Source organism: Stegostoma tigrinum, chromosome 39 (genome assembly GCF_030684315.1).
Source record: "Stegostoma tigrinum isolate sSteTig4 chromosome 39, sSteTig4.hap1, whole genome shotgun sequence".
NCBI lineage: Eukaryota > Metazoa > Chordata > Chondrichthyes > Orectolobiformes > Stegostomatidae > Stegostoma > Stegostoma tigrinum.
The window spans coordinates 15324091-15346341 of NC_081392.1; the positions used below are offsets into that span (position 1 = coordinate 15324091).

A 22251-nucleotide genomic window follows, 5' to 3' on the forward strand; every position below is an offset into this window, starting at 1 on the left:
AAATATCAGTGAGATTGCACTTGGAGGAATGCACACAGTTTTAGTGCCCATTAGTGCATGTAGTTGCATGGAGGCAGTTCAGAAGAGGTTCACTAGATTGATTTGAGAGATGAAAAAATGAAGGGTCATAGGAGGAGGCCGACATTGTCTGGAGTTTAGAAGAATGGGAGGAGATCGAACTGAGGTACAGAAGATGGATATTTCCTCTGTGGGGCAATCTAGGTCACAGGTTTAGGATAACGGGAATCTGATTCAAAACAGAGACAAGGAGAAATTACTTCTCTCAAAGGCTCATGAATCAATGGAAATCACAAGGTGAGAGTGCAGTGAGCACTGGGCCACTGAATAAATTTAAAGAGGAAATAGATTTTTAATTAATAAACAGTTTAAAAGGTTATGGAGAGCAGGCAGAAAAGGGGAGTTGAGATTGAAAATGAGATCAGCGGTGACTGTATCAAATGCTGGAGCAGGCTTGAGGCTGAATTGCCTCATGTTCTGTTAGAACCAAGATGCCTCAACAAATCACACTGTATGAAATATGCACATTAAGAGAGACAACGTGTAAATGTTTAAGATTATTTTAATCAGCAGTAATCAAAATAAACTCAAGTGAATCTAATTTGCAGCTGAATGAGAAATATGCCACCCTGTAATTTATTAATACATATTTACATCAATAATTATTATTACCTGTCTCTTTGCAATGAGAAGAATTTATAGGTGTTAGGTTTAAGGCATTTAAAATTTAAACTTCAGTACTCTGGATTCTGAGCCATTTTCCATCATTTAGTTATGCAGTTCAATTCTCCATTAATTGCCAGTTGCCAGTTATTTTCTCTCTCTCTCTCTCTCTCTCTCTCTCAGAAATGTGCATGTAGAGCTTTTGGCTTATGTAACAAAGCCAAAAATAAAACCTTGTTTTTAAATTGTCTTAAATGGCGCTGATTCCCAGGCGGTCGTGCTCTGGCCCCGGCTTGGTTTAGGGGAAATGAGACACAAGGGTCACAAAGAAATAAAAAGCCTCCCATTTCTCAGATTGCCGCAGACTCATCTGCCCGAGAGGGCGGTGGCTAGACTAGTCCACACCCCACAAGATGTCTACAATCAAAGGAAATGCAAAACCAGTGACATCTAGAGGTGTGGTGGCACACTGTGATAAGAATCATGTATGTTAGAACTACAATGTTGAAAGTGAGAGGGGGAAATCAGCCCCATAGTTGTACAGTCACTCTTAAGGTAGTTAATATAAATTACGAGAGCATCTCCCCTGCACTGACAGACCCTTGGCTGGGTTGCGTGGCAATCAGACTGACTGGCACAGTTTTAACCGGTTGGTTTATCTGTCTTGCTGTTTGCTGCTGGCTTGTGCCCCCTTGCCTCGGGATCATCTTTCTTCATGCCTGCGGCTGGGGCTTTGCCTGTGCCCTGGGCACCCTCAGTCTTACTGTCGATCATGGCATGTTCCTTCTTCACAATATCTTCAAGCTCTTCCTGTGGACACAATTAGACAGAGAATATGTAGAAACACACGATTTCCACGGGGAGGTAGTGGTGGAACACACCATGCAGGGGGTGGGGGATCCAAACAGTTTCCCCTCAATTTCAACATCAACAATAACCTGCATTCACATAGCATCCTCACCACTATGTACCATCCCAAGGTGCTTTGCAGGAGCGTTACTGAATGAAAACTGACATTGAGCCGCATAAGGCGATGTAGGGGTCACGTGATAAAAGGCTTGGTCATTGACTGGCTTTCAATTCTACATTTTCATGAATGAAGTGTATCGGGTGAAGTCAAGTTCAGCTACTGAGGCAGGAGTTAGCCTGGGCCTCTGGATTACTGGTCCAATGGCATTCCCATAGTGACTTGTCATGTCAATGACAGAATTACTAGTGTGGAATCAGGGCAGTAGACCCAGCGAGTCCACACTGACTTTCTGTACAGAATCCCACTCCTATCCACTCCTTGTAACCCTGGACTCCCCCCATGGCCAATCCCACCCTAACCTGCACATCCCTGGGCACTATGGGTAATTTAGCACGGCCAATCCACCCTAACCCGCACATCCCTGGGCACTATGGGTAATTTAGCACGGCCAATCCACCCTAACCTGCACATCCCTGGGCACTATGGGTAATTTAGCACGGCCAATCCACCCTAACCCGCACATCCCTGGGCACTATGGGTAATTTAGCACGGCCAATCCACCCTAACCTGCACATCCCTGGGCACTATGGGTAATTTAGCACGGCCAATCCACCCTAACCCGCACATCCCTGGGCACTATGGGTAATTTAGCACGGCCAATCCACCCTAACCTGCACATCCCTGGGCACTATGGGTAATTTAGCACGGCCAATCCACCCTAACCCGCACATCCCTGGGCACTATGGGACAATTTAGCACGGCCAATCCACCCTAACCCACACATCCCTGGGCACTATGGGATAATTTAGCATGGCAAATCCACCCTAACCTGCACATCTTCGGACTGTGGGAGGGAACCCATGCAGACACGGGGAGAATGCGCAAACTCCACACAGACAGTCGCCTGAGGGTGGGATCGAACCCGGGTCCCTGGCGCCGTGAGGCAGCAGCGCTAACCATTGAGGTGCTCCTCACTAAGCACTGGCCAGAGATCAAGGTGACAGTGGGTGGGTAAAGGGAGGTGAGTGAAGCGATTACAATACCTTCCAACCCAAAAGATCAGCGAGAGAAAGACAGCCATCATCACACGAACCCACATAAGCCACATCCCTGCAGAGACAAAACAACGTCATTTCAGGGCAGAGAAGTAGCCTTCAGGACATCTCATTAAACCAAATCTCCACCTGCATCGTCTTGGTGACAGATTTAAGAGGCGATACAGAGGTCAGTGTGGCAAAGGTACATTGCATCACATCCCAGTGTGCAGCAGCTAGGAGCAATCGGTATTTATACTGCACCATCAAGGTCCATAGCTGCTTCCCAGGTGCTGAACCAGAATGTGACACGCAGCCACCAAAGGTGGGAGCCAATGCTTATGGGAGGGGTGCAATATTTTTCATTCGCAGAATCCCTACAGTGTGGAAACAGGCCCTTCGGCTCAAAGTCTACACCAACCCTCACAGCATGCCACCCAGGCCCAACCCCTATAACTCCCTTATCTACACATTCCTGAACACTATGGGAAATTTAGAACGACCGATCTACCCTCGCCTGCACGTCTTTGGACTGTGGGAGGAAACCCACGCAGCCACAGGGAGAAGCTGCAAACTCCTCACAGACAGACAGTCACCCGAGGGTAGAACTGAACCCGGGCTCCTGGCGCTGTGAGCCACCATGTTCCCCCCCCACTTTATCACACGTGACCGAACTTGGTCAACAGGCATGTTGCTAGGAGCTCTTTAAAAAGGAAGGTTTCTGTCTCACCTTTGGATTTAGGGCCCCAGGGTGCTGAAGCTCCAGCTGCCAACAGTAGAATGATACACATTGGGTCAGATTCAGAGGAATACACAGAGATCTCACAGGGTTGGAGGAGGTTATAGAGTGCTGGACGAGTGACTTGAAAAACAATAGCAGAAGTACCCGTCTCACTCTGCTTCAGACTGAGAAAACTTCCTACATTTTCTTAGAGAATTCACCATTCTGACAGTGCTGACAAAGGGTTTCAGCCCGAAACACTGACTTACCCGCTCTTGGGTGCTGTCTGACCTGCTGTGCTTTTACAGCCTCACACCTATAGACTCAGGCTTCCAGCCACTGCACTCCGCATTGTCTCCACACTGTAGTGGTCGGTTAGCTTAGTTGGCTAGACAGCAGGTTTTCAATAGAGGGAGGCCAGCAGCATGGGTTTGATTCCTGCACCAGCTGGGATTACCACGAAGGACCCTCTTTCACAATCTCTTCCCCTCACCCGAGGTGTGGTGACCCTCAGGTTAAACCACCACCTCTCTCTCCGTCAGAGAGCAGGCCCCTGGTCTGGCCAGACTTAAGGTGACCCTTTTGGTATCTTTAAGTAAAATCACAACAACACCCATGTTATTTCACCTCACTCCATTGGTATAGCTTCCTACACTTTCCTCGCCTATGTGTTTACCCAGCTTTCTCTTAAATACATCTATGTTATTCAGCCCAATCACTATAGATCCATATTCATCACCGTCAATAACCAGGAGATGCAGTTTTAAGGCTATTGGTAAAAAGGTAGCTGGGACTGGGAGTTTTTATTTTTGAAATACAAAGTTATGATCTGGGATGCACTTAGCTGAAAGGATGGGGAAAATGGATTCAGTATGAAAGGGGAGTGGGGAAACACCTTAAGGGGGAGATAATGACAGGGCTAGTTATGGGGAGAGCAGAATGAAACACGTGGTTGGCTCATTAAATGTTGGTGGAAAAGAAAAACGCACATTTTGTCAACGCCTTTTGTCTCGCACATGTCAGGACAGATATAAGCATGATAAATCACAAAAGGAGAAATAATTTATACTGTACTAGGAAAAGGTGCTGACATCCTTGGTTGGTGAATTAATTCTGACCAACCAATGCACTGCCAGGGGGATCGTGCCAGAATGTCCTCATTCTCAACTGCGTGATGTATTTGATGATAATTGATTAATTGCACAGCTCTCTCCTAGCTGCTTACTTATGACTATAGCTGATCTTCTACTTCAGCTTCTCTCTCTCTCTCTCTATTATTATATTCCTTTGTTCTCAGTCTTGGATATACTCAACAACTGAGGGTCCATAGTATTCCAGGATTCAGAATCCTGGCTCAGTGGTTAGCACCGCAGCCTCACAGCGCCAGGGACCCGGGTTCGATCCCACCCTCGGGCGACTGTCTGTGTGGAGTCTGCCCATTCTCCCAGTGTCTGCACGGGTTTCCTCCGGGTGCTCCGGTTCCCTCCCACAGTCCAAAGATGTGCAGGTTAGGGTGGATTGGGTCATGCTGAATTGTCCCATTGTGTCCAGGAATGTGCAGGCTGGATGGGTCAGCCACTGGGAAATGCAGAGTTACAGGGAGAGGGCAGAGAGTTGGTTCCGGGTGGGATGTTCTTCGGAGGGTTGGTGTGGACTCGATGATCAAAATAGCCTGCTTCCACACTGTAGGGATTCTATGATTCAAATGTCAAAAGATCCAGCCTCTCTGACTAAAGGAATTTCTCCTTGTAACAGTCCTTAGTCACTGATGCCTTATTCTGAGACCATGTATCCTACTTCTCAATCCACTACTGCCTTAGAATGTTACAGGAACAAGAGTCGGCCATTCAGCCCATTGAGCGTGCTCTACATTTAATACAATCATGCTGGATTGAACACATCAATGCATCTTACCACAGTACCCTTTTCGCCATTGACAACTGAAATCTATCAATGTCTACTTTAAACATACGCAAAGATTTCCCCTTTTGGAAAAACGAATGCAAAAGACTCACAAACCTGAGTGAAAACATTTGTCTGTATCTTGTTCCTAAATGAAATCCTCTTACTTTTAAATTGCACTCAATGGTTCTGGACTCTCCAAACTAGGGAAAACCCAGCCTACCCCTTCAAGTATTTTGTAGCTTTCAATGAGATTAGCTCCCAAATTCAGAATCTCTGGAGAATCTAGGTCCCGTCAGCCTAATCTCTCCCTTGGGACAGTCCTACCATTCCAGGAACAAGCTGAATGCTGAAGATCTGAAACAAAAGCAGAGATTGCTGCAGAAACTCACCACGCCTGGCAGCTTCTGCAGAGAAAAAGCAGAGTTAACATTTCAGGCGTACTGATCCTTCTTCAGAGGTGTTCAGTTCTGGGCTTACAACGCAAACTCTGTCATTCTCTCTCACCACAGATGTTGCCAGGCCTGCTGAGTTTCTCCAGCTATTTCCAGCAATTCCGAACTTGTTTGCACTCCTTCTTATAACAATAAAACCTTCCCTGAGCGTGCAATCTTCTATACAATTCAAGCAAGACTTCACTACTCCTGTAGTCAAATCCTCTCCAATAAAGGCTAACCTTCTATTAGTCTTCCTAGTACGTCTTGCTCAATGAGATCATTTTTCATACATCTAAACGTAAGGCCCGAGATGAAATGTCTATACTTTGTCTCAGGAATCACTTCACCAAACTCTCATTTGCAAACGTCTAAGATTAAATTTAACCTGAATGTAGGGAGTTTGAAAAATCATGAGGGGTATAGAGAAGGTTAACAGTAGGCGTTTTTATCGTAGGATGGGAGATTTCAAGATCGGGGGGCATATGTTTGAGGAAAGAGGAGAAAGATTGAAAAAACAAACATAAAGGGCAAACTTTCCATGCTGAGGGTGGTTCGCACGTGGGATGAACTTCCTGAGGAAGTGGTGGATGTGGGCACAGTTACATTGTTTAAAAGAAACTTAGATAAGTGCATGAATAGGAAATGTTTGGAGGGGCATGGGCCAGGGCCAGGCAGGTGGGACCAGTGTAGTTTGGGATTATGTTTGGCATGGACTGGTGGGACCGAAGGATCTGTTTCTGTGCTTATGACTGTGACTTCTGGAGAAGCTGGGACCGTTTAGTTTAAAAGAAAGGGTTGCTTGATAGAGGTGTTCAAAATCACAGTTAAAGCAGAAAGGGGGCAAAAAAAATTGCTGTCTGCGAAGGGATTGACAATGAGATGACACAACTGTCGAAGAAATTGGTAAAGGAAGCAAAAGTGGCAGGAGAGGCCTCCTCATACAGCGAGCAGCTGGAATCTAACGTGTGTTGCCTGGGAGTGTGGCCAAGGCAGCTTTGACTGAAACGATCAGGGGAAAATCAGAAAATGACTCAAAGTGCTGGCTTGGGGAAAGGACAGGAGAAAGAAACTAACTGACAGCTCATTCGGAGGGCTGTTGCTTACACAATGGGCCGAATAGCCTCTTTCTGTGCTGCAATAATTCTGAGCCCAAACATCCTGTAAATAAATTCTAACCTTTTGTAAAGATTCCTAATAGTAGCCGTTCTTGTACTTACAACAGCTTCTACTCTATTACAGATTCCTTCTTACATCATCCAACCTTTCTCCTGTTCCCCTTCTATTGGTTTAATCTTGTGGTTTTGATCTGCTATCGTCTCTTTTTAACAAGTCACGTCTTCCCTTATTATTTTTTGACAGCCCAACATCTAAGGCTGGGCTAGACAGTTTTCTAATTGTAAAGAGAATAAAAGATTTACGGGGATTTGGCAGGAAGGGGAGCAGAGGATAAACAAATCAACAATGCCATCAATGAATAGCTTGGAGGACCCAATGGGCCGAACACCTATTTCTGCTCCAATGGCTTATGGCCTTCTGATCTATTGATGCTCCAGCTTTTCTCTCCTAAGTGCACTCACTGACACAGTTTCTGCCACTTTGTCAGACCACGCATTGCAATGACAACATCATACTGCATCAAAAACGTTCTTCTCAACTCTGCACTTGCTATTTTGTGAGCTATCTTCGATCCACGAGATCGGTCCTCAAGCCAGTGAAAACAGCTCCTCCTCCTATAACTACATCAAATAACAGAATGCACAGTGCTGAAGAAGGGCCTGCAGCCCAACTGCTCTCCATTCCCCCTCAGTAAAACTTTCCACGTCCACGTTCAGCAAATCCAGTTTAACGTTTAAGCGGAAGCCTAGAAAGAAGCCATTCAGCCCATCGGGTCCTCCAAAGATCACTTGGCCCAGACCCCCACCCTATCCCTGTAACCCTGCGTTTCCCTACGGCTAACCGACCTAACCTGCACTTCCCTGGACACTACAGGGCAATTTAGATTGGCCATGCTAAAATTGCCCGTAGTGTTCAGGGGTGTGTGGGTTATAGGGGGATGGGTCTGGGTGGGATGCTTCAAGGGGCGGTGTGGACTTGTTGGGCCAAAGGGCCTGTTTCCACACTGTAGGGAATCTAATCTAATAATCCACTCTAACCTGCACCCCCCTGGGCACTATGGGTAATTTAGCATGGCCAATCCACCCTAACCTGCACATCTTTGGAATATGGGAGGAGACTGGAGCACCCAGAAGAAACCCACACAGACACGGGGATAACGTGCAAACTCCACACAGACAGTCGCCCGAGGCTGGAATCAAATCCGGGTCCCTGCTGTCACAAGGCAGCTGTGCTAGCCACCGAGCCAAAACTTTGAAAATATTTTAAACCCAAAGGCGTGAATAAGAGTGGTTATTTTTACAAAAATCTACCTGTAGGCTCTGCTGGAATCAAAGTCAAGGGAGCTCCCAAGTCCTAATAATGCCATCATCGGGTCATGCTGAAGGAAAGAAAAGAAAATGAGTTAATTTGCAGCTTTCCATGGAACCAAAATTCTGAAACTGAAGGCATCTCCTGGGTGTTATTACAGGCAGATCAGAAAAGGCCAAACAACAGGGATGTAGGAATAAGATGATAATTTGTTAAAAATCTCAATTCTACTCGGGAAATTTGTAGTTTCAAGTTGAATGTGTATTGTCAAACAACTTCACAGTACAACATTTCGCCTGGTAGTGGCATTACCCATAATCACAGCCAACAGTTTATAGAAATGGGTGTATGAAAAGTCACATGTACGCCAGACTGGGTACAGATGGCAGGCTCACTTCCCTGAAAGGTCCAGGAATGTTCAAATGTCAAACTATTCCGCACATCACAAAACTTCTTCAATCCAATTTCACAACATGCCTCAGGGGCTGATCCGGTCCCTGGGCTGTTTGTCTGATACAATAGCAACTTTGGGTGGCACTGCCAGCCCTGAGCAGACATACAGTACTGCAGCAGACACCCTCCTGGGGCAGAAGGGACACAGTACTGAACTGTACTGTGGACAGGACATTAACCTGGAGGTCCCACCTGTCCTTTCAGGCAGCTACAAAAGATCCCAAGGCATTACTCAAAGAAACACAAAGCAGTTGGCCATGGCGTGCTAGCCCTAGAGTATTTATTCTCCAAATCAATCGACATAGAATTATCTTCGCAACGATAATCGTTGCAACGTTATTGTTCCTGGGATCCTGCTATGCACAAACTGATGGACCCATTTCCCAACATTGCAACAGTTCAAATCTACCTCATTGGCACTTTGGGGTGCTCTGAGGTTGTGAGAGGTGCTATATAAATGCAAAAAGCTCTAACTACTACATTACAATATACTTCTAAATTTTCACAATGTGATAGGTGGTAGGACAGAATTAATACAAGGCTAGAGAGCCAAGTTGGAAATGTCTCCGCTGCAGTGTTTTTAGTGCTGGGTGCCCACCTGTTGAGTACTTTCCTTGTTAATGAGAAGTCTGGGTGTTGTGTCAGACACCCTGAGTGAGAGAGGAAGAGAACATCATTAGCACAATACCCTTGTGAACTACGGCACTCTTCTAACATCCCAACATCCTGTAATGTTGCTAGCAGTAGCAGACATCAATCAGATCTATTTCAAGCGATTCAGTCACCTCTGTGGGGAGCTGCATGTATCTTTTGTGCAGCCCTCATCAAATATCACGAGAGAAGCTTCAATTGAAGCTTGCAGAATCTCACTGTGCCAGACTCCTCAGTCTCAGTAATGGCTCACCTCGGATTCAGTGGTGCCTGCTTTTAAGAAAATACATCTGTGTGCTGTGGGCATCACCAGAAATGTCAGCATTTACAATCAACCTGTTCATAGCGTTGTAATGAGACATGGACCAGGCCTCCTGGGCACTATCACCAAACTGCAAAGACCCCTGGATGGCAGCATTTGCTTCTCGTCCCCAGTCACCCACTTAAGAAGACGGTGTACCGTTTCAGTTCTTTTCACTTAAAGGACAAACACAGAAAATGTTGGAGAAACTCAGCAGCTCTGGTCTATTCAGAAGAGTTGCACTGGACTTAGCTCCCTGGCTACTGCCAAATCTGCTAAGTTTCTCCAGCTTTATCTGGGAATTTAAAACAAAAATCTTTCATAGGATGTGCGCCTCATTGGCAAGGCCAGCGTCCGTCTCTAATTGCCTTTGAACTAAGTGCACTGTTCAGTCACTTCAGAGGGCAGTTAAGAGTCAACCACATTGTCAAGGGTCAGGAGTCACATGTAGGATGGACCAGGTAAGGATGGAAAATTTCCTTTCCTAAAGGGGCACGAGTGAAGCAGAAGGGTTCAAGAATCATAAAATCTTTGGACTGTGGCAGGAAACCGGAGCACCTGGAGGAAACCCACGCAGTCACGGGGAGAATGTGCAAACTCCACACAGACAGTCTTTACAACAATTAGTGAGAGTTGTCATGGTCACCATCACTGGGGGCTGGTTTTATCATTCAATAAATTATTAATTAATTATTAATTGATTATTAATTGAATTATTAATTGAATTTAAAGCACGCTAGCTCCCCAGACCATAAACGTGAATCTCAGGATTACAGGTCCAGTGATATCACTAATATGTCACCAACTACCCTCACAGGGTAACTTTTTACAGTAGCTGGATAAGTTGGTAAAAACGACACAGCATTATAAATAGAGCTACACAGAAAGAGGAGGAGGTCAGCTTCAGCCTTTAATCCAAGGTCAGGGCCTTTCCCCAAAAGAACATTAGTGAAGTAGTCAGACTTCTAAATAATCAGCGTTAGTTTCATGGGTAACATCACTGAGGCTGACCTTCTATTCCAGGTTACAAGAGTTTAAACATCCACCATCTGCTGCCATGCAATTGCTAAAGTGGGTGGATCTTTAGCTAACAAGTGAGTCAAGAATTATGAGAAACAGGCCAGGAAGTGGAGTCAAGGTCAACATTAGATCTTTTAAAGTGGCCACTTTCTTATGTTTTCATGCTGCAGTGTGTGCTTTTAACTTAATGTCGGCACTACGCACAAAGCCAGCATTTGCTGTCTATTAAAAACGCCTCAAATAAAAGCAAAATACTGCAGATGCTGCAAATCTGAAACAAAAACCAAAGTGCTGGAGAAATTCAACAGGTCATGCAGCATTGTTAATATTTCAAGTGCAGTATGACTGTTCTTCAGAGAAAAGAGTCATATCACACTTATGAAAAGAATTATAGCAGTCTCAGAATTTTAACCTGTTTACTTTCCACAGATACTACCAGACCTGCTGAGTTTCTCCATCACTTTCTGTTTTTATTCCTAAATGTCATTTTGGGCAAGTGGTGAAGAGCTGCCCCTTTAGCCCTGCTACAATCTAACTTGTTTGGCTTTTCTGCAGAAGGGTTTGCAGAGCTAACGGTTTATTGCAGGGGCAGCTCAGAGCTAAACACACTGTCGAGAGCATGGAGCGGGGGCAAGGACTGAAGTTAAGAGATCATAGTGTTGCTGCTGGGCTGAATGGGACTATACTTCACCCTTGTATTCAGCAGACCCTGATTTACTCATGCTGATCCAAAATCGAATGACCATATGGCGAGACCAGGTAAGGATACCTGTTCAGAAAATGTTACTACATACCTCTGGGGTAGATGGGACATTGAAATCAGGCCTCCTAGTTCATTAGGACACTACAACTGTTTCACAAGACCTCCTGTTCCGAAATCTAGACCGGCTTTCAATTCCAAATTAGCTAATTCAATGAACTGAACTCTTTGCCACAATGTGATTTGAACCTATAGCCGCAGAGTATTAACCTGAGTCTCTGAATTACTAGACCACAGACAGTCCCATTACCCCATGAGCAGGTGGTGTTCCCGTAGTGCTGTTAGGAACGTGAGTCCCAGAACTGTGACCTAGCAACGATGTAGTCCTACACCACAGGAAGTCACATGATGGACTGGGAACTACGTTCAGCACCAGAGTGATGTGTAAAACCACAGAATGATAAAGTATGAGAAAATGGAAACTAGAAAATGCAGGATCATCAGCGTGCAAATTGAAGACACAGGTCACGGAGAAGGTACTTGATACACTTGCCTTTATTGGTCAGTGCATTGAGTATGGGTGTTGGGCGGTCATGTTGCAGCTGTACATGACATTGGTTTGGCCGCTATTGGAACACTGTTTGCAATTCTGGTCTGCTAGCCGTTGAAAAGACATTTCTGAACCATTCCAAGGTTCACAATGATGTACAAGGACGTTGCCAGGGTTGGAGGGCTTGAGCTGTAGGGAGAAGGTGAATAGGCTGGGGCTGTTTTCCCTTGGAGGCTGAGGGGTGGCCTTATAGAGGTTTACAAAATCATGAGGGGCATGGATGGGTGAATAGTCAAGGTCTTTTCCCCAGGGTAGGGGAGTCCAAAACTAGAGGGGCGTGGATTTAAGGTCAGCGGGGAAAAAAATGAAAGGGACATAAGGCGGGGGGGCACATTTTCACACAGTGGGTGGTGCGTGTACGGAATGAGCTGCTAGAGGAAGTGGAGGAGGCATTTAAGAGGCACCTGGATGGGTATATGAATAGGAAGGGTTTAGAGGGATATGGGCCAAATGCTGGCAAATGGGGCTGGATTAATTTAGGATATCTGGGTGGCTTGGATGAGTTGGATCTGAAGGATCTGTTTCCCTGCTGTACAGCTCTGTGATTCTAGGTCAGCATTTGAAATAGAAACCTTTCATCAGAACAGCCCTGTGCAGCGAGTTAGACACCAGGTTTACACAACAGGAGGCCTTCAGCCCTTCAGTGACATTTAATCAGATAATGGCTAATCTGGATATAACTGCAGTATTTCCATAACCTTTAAAATACTTGCCCCAAAAATCATGGGATCTTCCAGCTCATTTATTACATTAAGTCACTATCACCATTTCTTGACCCACGGGCTGAGTGTAACTTCAGTCTCCTCTACGTACGCTGTGGTACTCCTATTGAGAGTCAGCTAGACAACCTTCTTTGAGGACTATTGGTGAGCTTTAACAACAGTTAATTCCTGCGCTTTAATTCTTTTCATCTTCTTTGCTTTTCTGATGATGAATGACCACGACATGCTAATGAAGGCAACGGCTTCCATCAGCTCTACAGGCTTCTCTGCAGCGTGTCTTTTTTTAAAGCTTTAAGCTTGTAATTTACAACACTTCCCTCCAGCCCCCTCCTCCCACCACCTCTCCTTCAGAATGCCGAAAGATTCATTCCGCACAGACCTGCTGGCGAGAGACGCAAATGGCTGCACCTGCAGGGAGGTGCCCATGATGATGAGGAGGTCACATTTTGGAAAATCCTGAACAGAAAACAGAAGTGCTCATTAAAACTGGCACGAAAACGTACAGGTGTGTAAACAAAGTTATCTGATTTTTACACGTCCATGTGGCTTCACGCTCAAAAACAGGCAACTGCCTTCTGAAGTCAAACATATATATTTGTGTTAATAAAATGTGAGGCTGGATGAACACAGCAGGCCCAGCAGCATCTCAGGAGCACAAAAGCTGACGTTTCGGTCCTTGACCCTTCAACCCCCTCTCTGATGAAGGGTCAAGGCCCAAAACGTCAGCTTTTGTGCTCCTGAGATGCTGCTTGGCCTGCTGTGTTCATCCAGCCTCACATTTTATTATCTTGGATTCTCCAGCATCTGCAGTTCCCATTATCACATATATAGTTGTGTGTTGAGTGCAAGAATCAGGAGCTGGTGTTTCAAGTGGGGGCATAGTGAACGTTGGTTAGGGGGACGTTGAGTGTGTGGAGTTCCCATGCTGAACATCCTGTAAACGACTGACAATTGTCACAGAATATTTCACTGACATTCACCTGCCACAACGAAACACTCTCCAGACAAAGCACATGGCAAACTTAGCCAGGCTTTTCTCAAGGCCAAAGAGTTGAAAGTTTTAATTAAAGCGGAAGAACAGATAGCTATCTGTAATCAGTAGGGCAGCTGCCTGGGATTAAATCTATTCCCAGAGGTTACATCACATATGTTGCACTCCACCACCCGTGCTCCAGTCATTACTCGGCCAATACATCCAACACCCTTCCTAATCCTGGTAAAGAGAAACATTCGAAGAAAACGACAAAATTTTTTTCTCCCCCCACGATGCTTCGGCTTCGCTCCAGGTTTGCGCCTGGCAGCGTCCTCGAAATTGACCTTTAATTCCTGGAGATTCCAGGCCAAATCCCCCAGGAGGGCTCCATGTGATCTTCAGGTGAAAGGCAGTCTGGATGGGGACTGATAATTAGACAAGGGCTCACAGAGTCCTCAAGGGGTGTGCAGAAAGCATGGAGGGCTGCGGGGTAGAAGAAATGACTTTTTTTTTGGTGGTGGTGGCAGCAATTTAAAAACAAGGACAAAAATTTTAAAATTGAGGAGTTGCTTAACGAGAAGCCAATGTAGAGAGTATACCTGAAGGGTGAATGGGACTTGCAAAGAGGAAGTAGAGTTTGGGATGAACACAACTGAATCAAACTAATCCTCTTTAATGCAGAGATAGAAGGAACTGAGGATTCTGGAGAATCTGAGATAACAAGGTGTAGAGCTGGACGAACACAGCAGGCCAAGCAGCATCAGAGGAGCAGGAAGGCTGACGGCATTTGGCCCATATCCCTCCAAATCCTTCCTTTTCTTTTACCCATCCAGGTGCCTTTTAAATGCCTCCTCCACTTCCTCCAGCAGCTCATTCTATTCTATGCCCGAAACATCAGCCTTCCTGCTCCTCTGATGCTGCTTGGCCTTCTGTGTTCAACCAGCTGTACAACTTGTTACCTCTTTAATGCAGACAGGTTTACTGGAAGAATTAATGGATATATTCAACATTATGAAGGGTTTTACTCTCTCTCTGAGTTCTGTGGATGTCCACAATTTACACGGACTGCAGCAGTTCAAAAAGGTAACACACTTTTCAAGGGCAGCTAGGGATTGGCAATAAATGGTGACCCAGCCAGTAATGCCCACAAGCCATGAATGAATGAACAGAATAATTTAGAATAAACAGGTAGCAAATGCTTCCACACGCAGGAGGACAGACAAGCAGAGAAAAACGATTTATGATTGTCATGTTTTCCTGTAACAAGGCCTTACATTAGATCAGTATAAACTGTTGTAACAAATTTCTTGAAGAACTAATAATAGACCTTTACAGTGTAACCTCAAACACGCCTTAAAACTCACTGCTCATTGTGCATCATTTACTGGCTGCTTCCTGTGTCTAATCATTTCAAGGGAACTCACTGGGCAGTTTTGAAACATTGCTCACTCTTCACCAGAACTTGAATTACTGTAACGCAATGGATCCCAACTGCTCTCTTTCCTTTACAGTTCTGGCCACTTTGGTGAGAAATCAGCTGTTTTTCCGATTGGCAGGATTGTGGGTTTTCTGCTTGCAATCGAGGTCAGAGAGACTGCCCTCAACGTCAAGGTCATATGTGACTGGGTGCGGCTTCAAGGAAGTCCTTGAATTGATGGGAATCCTAGTAAAACTCTCCATGGGTTGGAGTCATGTTTGCTACAAAATAAGACAGTCATTGGAGGTCAGCCATCCCAGCTCCAGGATCTCTCTGCAAGTACATATCTTCCTAACTAACCTGTTGTTGTAACACACATATGGGACTTGAACCAAGGTACCTGGTCCAGCGGTAGGGACACTAGCACTGTGCTATAAGCTCCCTGTTCCACACAGTAGTGTCCTAGGCCAAAACCACTTTCAGCTGCTTCATTGCTGACCCTCCCTCCATCATATGGTCAGAATAGGGGATGTTCGCTGATATTGCACAATGTTCAGCATCATTGAGACTCCTCAGATGCTGAAGCAGTTCATGTCCAAACACAGCAAGACTCCAATGACAGAATCTAACCCACTTGCCTGGATGTCTGCAGCTCCAGCGACACTCGAGACCAAAGTGGGCTAAGTGGCCATTTGATGGGTGGCACATCCACAAGCATTCACTCCCTCCACCATCAACTCAGCAGCACAGTACATGCCATCTACAAAATGCACTGCAGCAACTCACCATGGCTCCTACCAGAGAACGTCTCAAACTCATGACTACTACCATCTAAAAGGTCAACAGCAGTAGATACGTGGGAACACCACTGCCCCAAATTCCCTCACCGTCCTGACTTGGAAATTTCAGCTGTGTCGCTGGGCCAAAATCCTGGAACTACTCGCTAACAGCATTGGGGGGTGTGAGTCTACATTAAATGGGCTGCAGCAGAGTGGTCTTGTCATTTGGTAATGTAGCTTTTCTTTAAAGCACACTCTGTCAGGACCAATCACATTTCAATACTGATTATTCCATTTGCATCTGTACTTACAGACTCCATAGTTGCAAAGAATCGTTGGGGGAGACTGTCACCAAAGAATACAATATCTATTTAGAGGAATGAGATAAGGATTAAACTCAGTACACAGTAGAATCTTTTCCCAAACTTAAAGGCATGTTTTAATGTTACATTTTCACAGCCACTATGACAAGGCAATGAATAATGTGTCTCTGTTGGGCTACAGGAGACAAGGAGCACAGTGAGAAACATCATTTACACATACCTGTTTTCCTCGAGATGACAAATCATCCTCTACAGCCTGGAAAATGACACAGAACGTATACACACAAAACCGAGACTGCTGGAGAAACTCAGAAGGTCTGGCAGCATCCAAGGAGACAGAAACAATGTTAATGTTTCAAGTCTGGTACAACTCTTTTTTGGAACCACGTTACGTGTCCCAGATTCCAAACAGAGGAGACACAGAGACAGAGGGACTCCATGAGAGTGGAAACGAGGCCGTGGAAGAATAGTTTGTCGTCTCCCGGAACAGATTAGCATGCCCATAAGATGACACCAATGTGATTGTAATATTTATCTTCCCATCGGTAATCCTTCTCCTTTACACTGACCATGACTTTTGCACGAGATAATGTTTCATCAGCACCCAGCACTCACTGGGATCTTGTCCAAATGGTCTCTTATTAATATGGAAACTAAGAATGCCAAGAGGCAGAAACTGTGGAGGATATTGCATGGCAGCGGGATTCCACCCTCGTGCATGTATTCAGATTCCCAGCATGGATTGGGATTCGGTATTAGAAACTCTTGCCGATTCCCCTTTACCCTCCAGAATCAAAATGTAATTGAACGGTAGAGGAGGTTCAAGCAGCTGAATGGCCTCCTCCTCTTCCAAGTGACACACTGATGACAGCAGTCCATTAACGCCACCATCTACATTTGTCTGTGGCGAGATTAGCTTTGACGAAAGGGCATTTTCCACCTTGTTTGATTTTACTCACCAGGTTTCACCACAGAATCACACTCTTCGCATTTTGGCAATGGCTTTGTGAAGATCTGTGCTGTTTGATGGATTTATTTTAAAAAAGAGGGAGATGTTAGATTAGCAACTGAATGCACATCATAAAACTGCAATCAAGCATTACAAAATACTGTATTACACAATGGTTACATATGGGACTAACTAAGAAAAAAAGAGTAAAAAATATGGTGGTACAGTGGTAATGTCACTTCAGTAGTAATCCAGGGGCCCATGTCATTTCTCTAGGCTCACAGGTTCAAATCCCCCCCACAATTTAAAGTGAATTGATAAACATGAAGGTGACCACGACGGCCATTAAAACAAAATCAGCAGCTCAAAGGCTCAAAGCGCTGTCGGAGGGTCGGCGCCGAGGGAGGGCCAGAACTGGGGAGTACTGCAATGTTGGAGATGCCCCCCCACTGCCTCAGATGAGACGTTAAATCATTCAAATCCTTGGGATGTCCCAAAGTCACAAACAAGTTAAAAAAAGACTTGCATTCATACCTGCCACGTCCACTGGATGTGTGAAAAACGGCTGACAGTCAACACAGCACTGTGAGGACATTATTGTACAAAAAGCTGGTATTTGTAATATGCAGCCATGAAAAGAGATCAAGATACATTATAAACCAGGTACAACGTGTATGTTCATATTAAGGGAGTGACCGCACTGCAAAAACAAGTTTCTATGTGAGAAGGGGAACAGAGAGAAAAAGAAGAGGGTGATTTATATAGTGTTTTCTTTAATGGTAGCGCCCCCTATTGCAGCGAAGTGGCTTTGTCCCATGAGATGTCTATTCAGGTTAGCACTCCACAGTAGCAAAAATAAAAATTGCTGGAAAGGCTCACGAGATCTACTGGCATCTGCCACTGCAACAATGCAACAGTCAACACTGCACAATGAGTTAACAAGGTGTAGAGCTGGATGAACACAGCAGGCCAAGCAGCATCATAGGAGCAGGAAAGCTTGACGTTTCAGGCCTAGAAGAGTCCAGATCTGAAACATCAAGCTTTCCTGCTCCTCTGATGCTGCTTGGCCTGCTGTGTTCCTCCAGCTCGACACCTTGTTATCTCAGATTCTCCAGCATCTGCAGTTCCTACTCTCTCTTAAACACTGCACAATGTTGTGTTTTGTGATCTGAATATATGTTCATCATATCACAGGGCCCAAGGAATAGCCATGTTACCCAAACATTGCATTTGACTTGAAAACTGCTCTTGACCTTACAACTGACGGTGAGGGTTGATCTGCAAAGTTAGGCAATGACAAGGAAAGCTTCGAGTCCCTGTTTTCCTGCTGAAGATTTACTGAAAATTTTAAGTAATTTAGATACCGAGATGCCTCTACAAATACCTCAGAAAAACTAGAAACAGTCACACTCTTGATGCCCAGTTGATGTGGAGCTGCCCATGTTGGACTGGGCTGAACAAAGTCAAAAGTCCCACGACACTAAGTTACAATCCAACAGGTTTATTTAAAATCACAAGCTTTTGAAGCACGGCTGGCAAGTGAAGAGCCTAGTGGTATTATCGCTGGACTGTTAATCCAGAGACCTAGATAATGTTCTGGGCACCTGGATTCAAATCTCACCACGGCAAATAGTGACATATGAATTCAATAAAACCATGTAGAATTAAGAATCTAATGATGACCGTGAATCCAATACCGAAAAATCTATCTGGTTCACTAATGTCCCTTTAAGGAAGGAAGCTGCCATCCTTACCTGGTCTGGTCTACATGCAACTCCAGACCCACTGCAATGTGGGACTCTGAACTGCCCTCTGGGCAATTAGGGATGGGGTAATAAATGTTGACTAGCCAGCGGCACCCTCATCCCGTTAACGAATAAAGATTTCTGACTCGCCACTTGCCTGGATGGGCACTGCTCCAACAACTCTCGACAGCATTCAGGACAAAGCAGCCCGCTCGATTGGCACCCCACCCACCATCTTCAACATTCATTCCTTCCACTGCCCACTCATCTGCCAATCACATGTACCACCTAAAAGATGCACTGCAGGAGCTCACCAAGGCTGCTTTGACAACACCTTTCAAACCTGCGATCTCTACCATTGAGTAGGACAACGGCAGCAGATACATGGGTACACCACCCCCTGCAAGCTTCCCTCCAAGTCATTCACCGTCCTGATTTGGAAAAATCCCCTGTCGCTCAGTGTCGCTGGGTCAAAATCCTGGAATTGCTCCCCAAATAGCAACATTGCAGTCTCTACTCCACACGGACTGCAGCGGTTCAAGGAGGGCACTACTTTCTCAAGGGAACTAGATTTTTGATAGGCAAGGTTAATAGGGACAGACAGAGAAAAGTGGAGCTAGAAGGGTCACAATCTTATAAAATGGCACAGCAGGCTCAAAGTAGTGAAAGGCATTCTTAATTACTATAAACTTGATTTGGGAAGAACAACAGAGATAACAAGAACTGCAGCTGCTGGAGTCAGAGATAACAGTGCAGAGCTGGAGGAGCACAGCAGGTCAGTCAGCATCAGAGGAGCAGGAGAGTTGACATTTTCCTTAAGAAGGCTCCCGACCTGAAATGTCAACTGCCTGCCCTGCTGTGTTCCTCCAGCTCTACACTGTGTTACCTCTGGGGAACAGCAATGAGTGTTTTTGCCACCACATCCTGTGAAGGAGTTATGAAAACAAAATCTCTGGAGATTTGAATGTAAAACCTGGGCTATCAATGCAGTGCAAGGCTGAGGAAGTGTTGTCAGAAAAGTATCTGAGTACTGAGTTACTGAGCCTGTATAACGGCTACAATGTAAGCAGACTTACTTTTCATCCATTCCAAGCTGTACAGTTTGTTGCATGCGCGGTTAGTACAATGGGAGGTGTGGAATGTCCCGTGTGCCTCTATCAAGTCCTCATCCTGTAGCCCAACTACACGCTCCAGGGTGTCAATATTCTAAAACAGAGCAGTCAGGAAAAATAACAGCAAAGGTTTGATGCTAGAAAGAGTGTTCTTTCACACAAGAGTCATGGCCATTAATTCCAATTCCAAATTCACTGCTCTCCCTCAATAGCAACACAGAGTCTTAGAGCTGTACAGCATGGAAACAGACCCTTCGGTCCAACTGGTCCATGCCAACCAGATATGCTAAATTAATCTAGTCCCATTCACCAGCATTCGGCCCATAGCCATCTAAACCCTTCCTATCCATATACCCATCCAGATGTCTTTTAATGCAAGTAGCTTTGACTCAACAACATCTCAAGTGATAAAACAGCAGGCAAGAGGGGAAAGGTACAGTTACAGATAGGAGTTACCTGTGCTCTGTTGTCAAGCTGTGGGTCAGTGGCTCTCACCTTGGAATCACTGAACTCTGGGTTCAAACCCAACTCCAGGGCTTGAACACGTAAGTCACAGCTGAAACTCCAGGGCAATACTGAGGGAGTGCTGCACACCTAAGTGCCAATTTTCAAAATTAGACAATAAACACAGTCACGTTTGCCTGTTCAGGTCAATGCCACAATGATTTGCTGTTATCTTGGGTTCATACCAGTGGGCCTACCAACCTTTATTCCTTAATTAACATGAGAAATAAAAGATGATAGAATCCCTATAGTGTGGAAACAGGCGATTCAGTCCATTGAATCCACACTGACCTTGTGAAGAGGTCCCACCATCTTATCCCAATAACCCTGCGTTTCCCACGGCTAACCCACCTACACATCCTTAGACTCTGTGGGGCAATTTAGTGCGGCCAATCCACCCTAATCTGCATATCTTTTAACTGCAAAATGCAAACTCCACACATATAGTCACCTGAGAGCAGAACTGAACCAACTCCCTGTGAGACGGCAATACTAATCACTGGCCCACTGTCCTGCCCCACTTTCTGAATATGAGTCAAATCAGATCTGAAACATTAACACTCCTCTTTTCTCCATAGATGCTGGCAGGCCTGCTGTGTTTCTCCAGCATTCTCCGTATTTGCTCCCTCAGCACTGCACTGAAATATCAGCCGGGTTTGTTGAACTTAAGTACTCAAGGACCCTCAGTCTTGAAGGTGACAGTATGACCAACTGAGCCACAGCTCAGCTATTAGGTGTTAGGCGAAGAAAAGATGGGGAGGGTTGCTCATGATGCAACTTTAGTGAAACAGTCTAATGACACATATTGAAACTACCTAGGCTAATTATTAAACGGTGACCAGCTACCAGGTAACTGCATCTTCTACGGGAGCCAGCATTTCCAAAGGGATAGATAAATGGTCAGAAGCCAATTCCTCACTGAGGTCGCTTTAATGGAGGCTTTTAAGCAAAGCTTGCTTCTGACAAGTGTGGACTGCCAGCAGCCAAGCAGGTCCCTAAACTGGGTAGATAGGTCTCTCCCGATCACTGTTAATTAGGCAAATAAACTTTCTTCATCTTCTGTTTTCGACACACTTGTGGGACCAGAGCCAACAGTAAGATTGCAGAGATAGTAAGAACTGCTGATGCTGGAGTCAGAGATAACACCGCGTGGAGCTAGAGGAACACAGTAGGCCGGGCAGCATCAGAGGGGCAGGAAAGTTGACGTTTTGGGTTGAGACCCTTCTTCAGAAATGATGGAGGGGGAAGGGAGCTCTGAAATAAATAGAAAGAGGGGGTGGGGCTGGGGAAGGTAGGTGGGATGGTGATAGGTGAGTGCAGGTTGGGACTGGTGGGGATTGGTCAGTGGGATGGGAGGAGCGGGATGGGAGGAGCGGGATGGGAGGAGCGGGATGGGAGGAGCGGGATGGGAGGAGCGGGATGGGAGGAGCGGGATGGGAGGAGCGGGATGGGAGGAGCGGGATGGGAGGAGCGGGATGGGAGGAGCGGGATGGGAGGAGCGGGATGGGAGGAGCGGGAAAAGAAGATGGGCAGGTTGTATCAGATCAAGGAGGGAGGGGTGAGACGGAGGGTTGGACATGGGATGACACCGGGAGTGGGGAGATTTTAAAACTGATAAAATCTCCATTTAGGCCACTGTGGAGATTGAAGATTGAAAATTGCACGAGATGGCAGCCAACTCAGAAGCAATGGGAGGGGAAAAACCACACAATTTGCTGCTTTCATTTTTACGTTCCCTGTTACTGAATTATGGCCCTCATGGGTAGTGTCCCTGCCTCTGAGACAGAAGCTTCAGGCTCGTGTCCCATTCCAGGAGTTGGTGG

General features: G+C 45.6%; 1 protein-coding gene across 2 annotated transcripts in view; it reads right to left on the bottom strand.

Annotated features, from left to right (window-relative positions):
• Positions 1–562: 562 nt before the first annotated feature.
• sirt2 (sirtuin 2 (silent mating type information regulation 2, homolog) 2 (S. cerevisiae)) overlaps positions 563–22251 on the bottom strand; it is a 46582-nt gene continuing 24893 nt past the window's right edge. For both annotated transcript variants that reach the window (XM_048522422.2, XM_048522420.2), the window contains exons 9-16: positions 19889–20018; positions 17078–17137; positions 16107–16162; positions 13006–13082; positions 9221–9272; positions 8172–8239; positions 2695–2761; positions 563–1491 (exon numbers count right to left, since the gene is read on the bottom strand). In XM_048522422.2, the coding sequence (XP_048378379.1) occupies positions 1324–1491; positions 2695–2761; positions 8172–8239; positions 9221–9272; positions 13006–13082; positions 16107–16162; positions 17078–17137; positions 19889–20018 (678 nt within the window). In that variant the 3' untranslated portion in view covers positions 563–1323. The remainder of the gene's footprint in view (positions 1492–2694; positions 2762–8171; positions 8240–9220; positions 9273–13005; positions 13083–16106; positions 16163–17077; positions 17138–19888; positions 20019–22251) is intronic.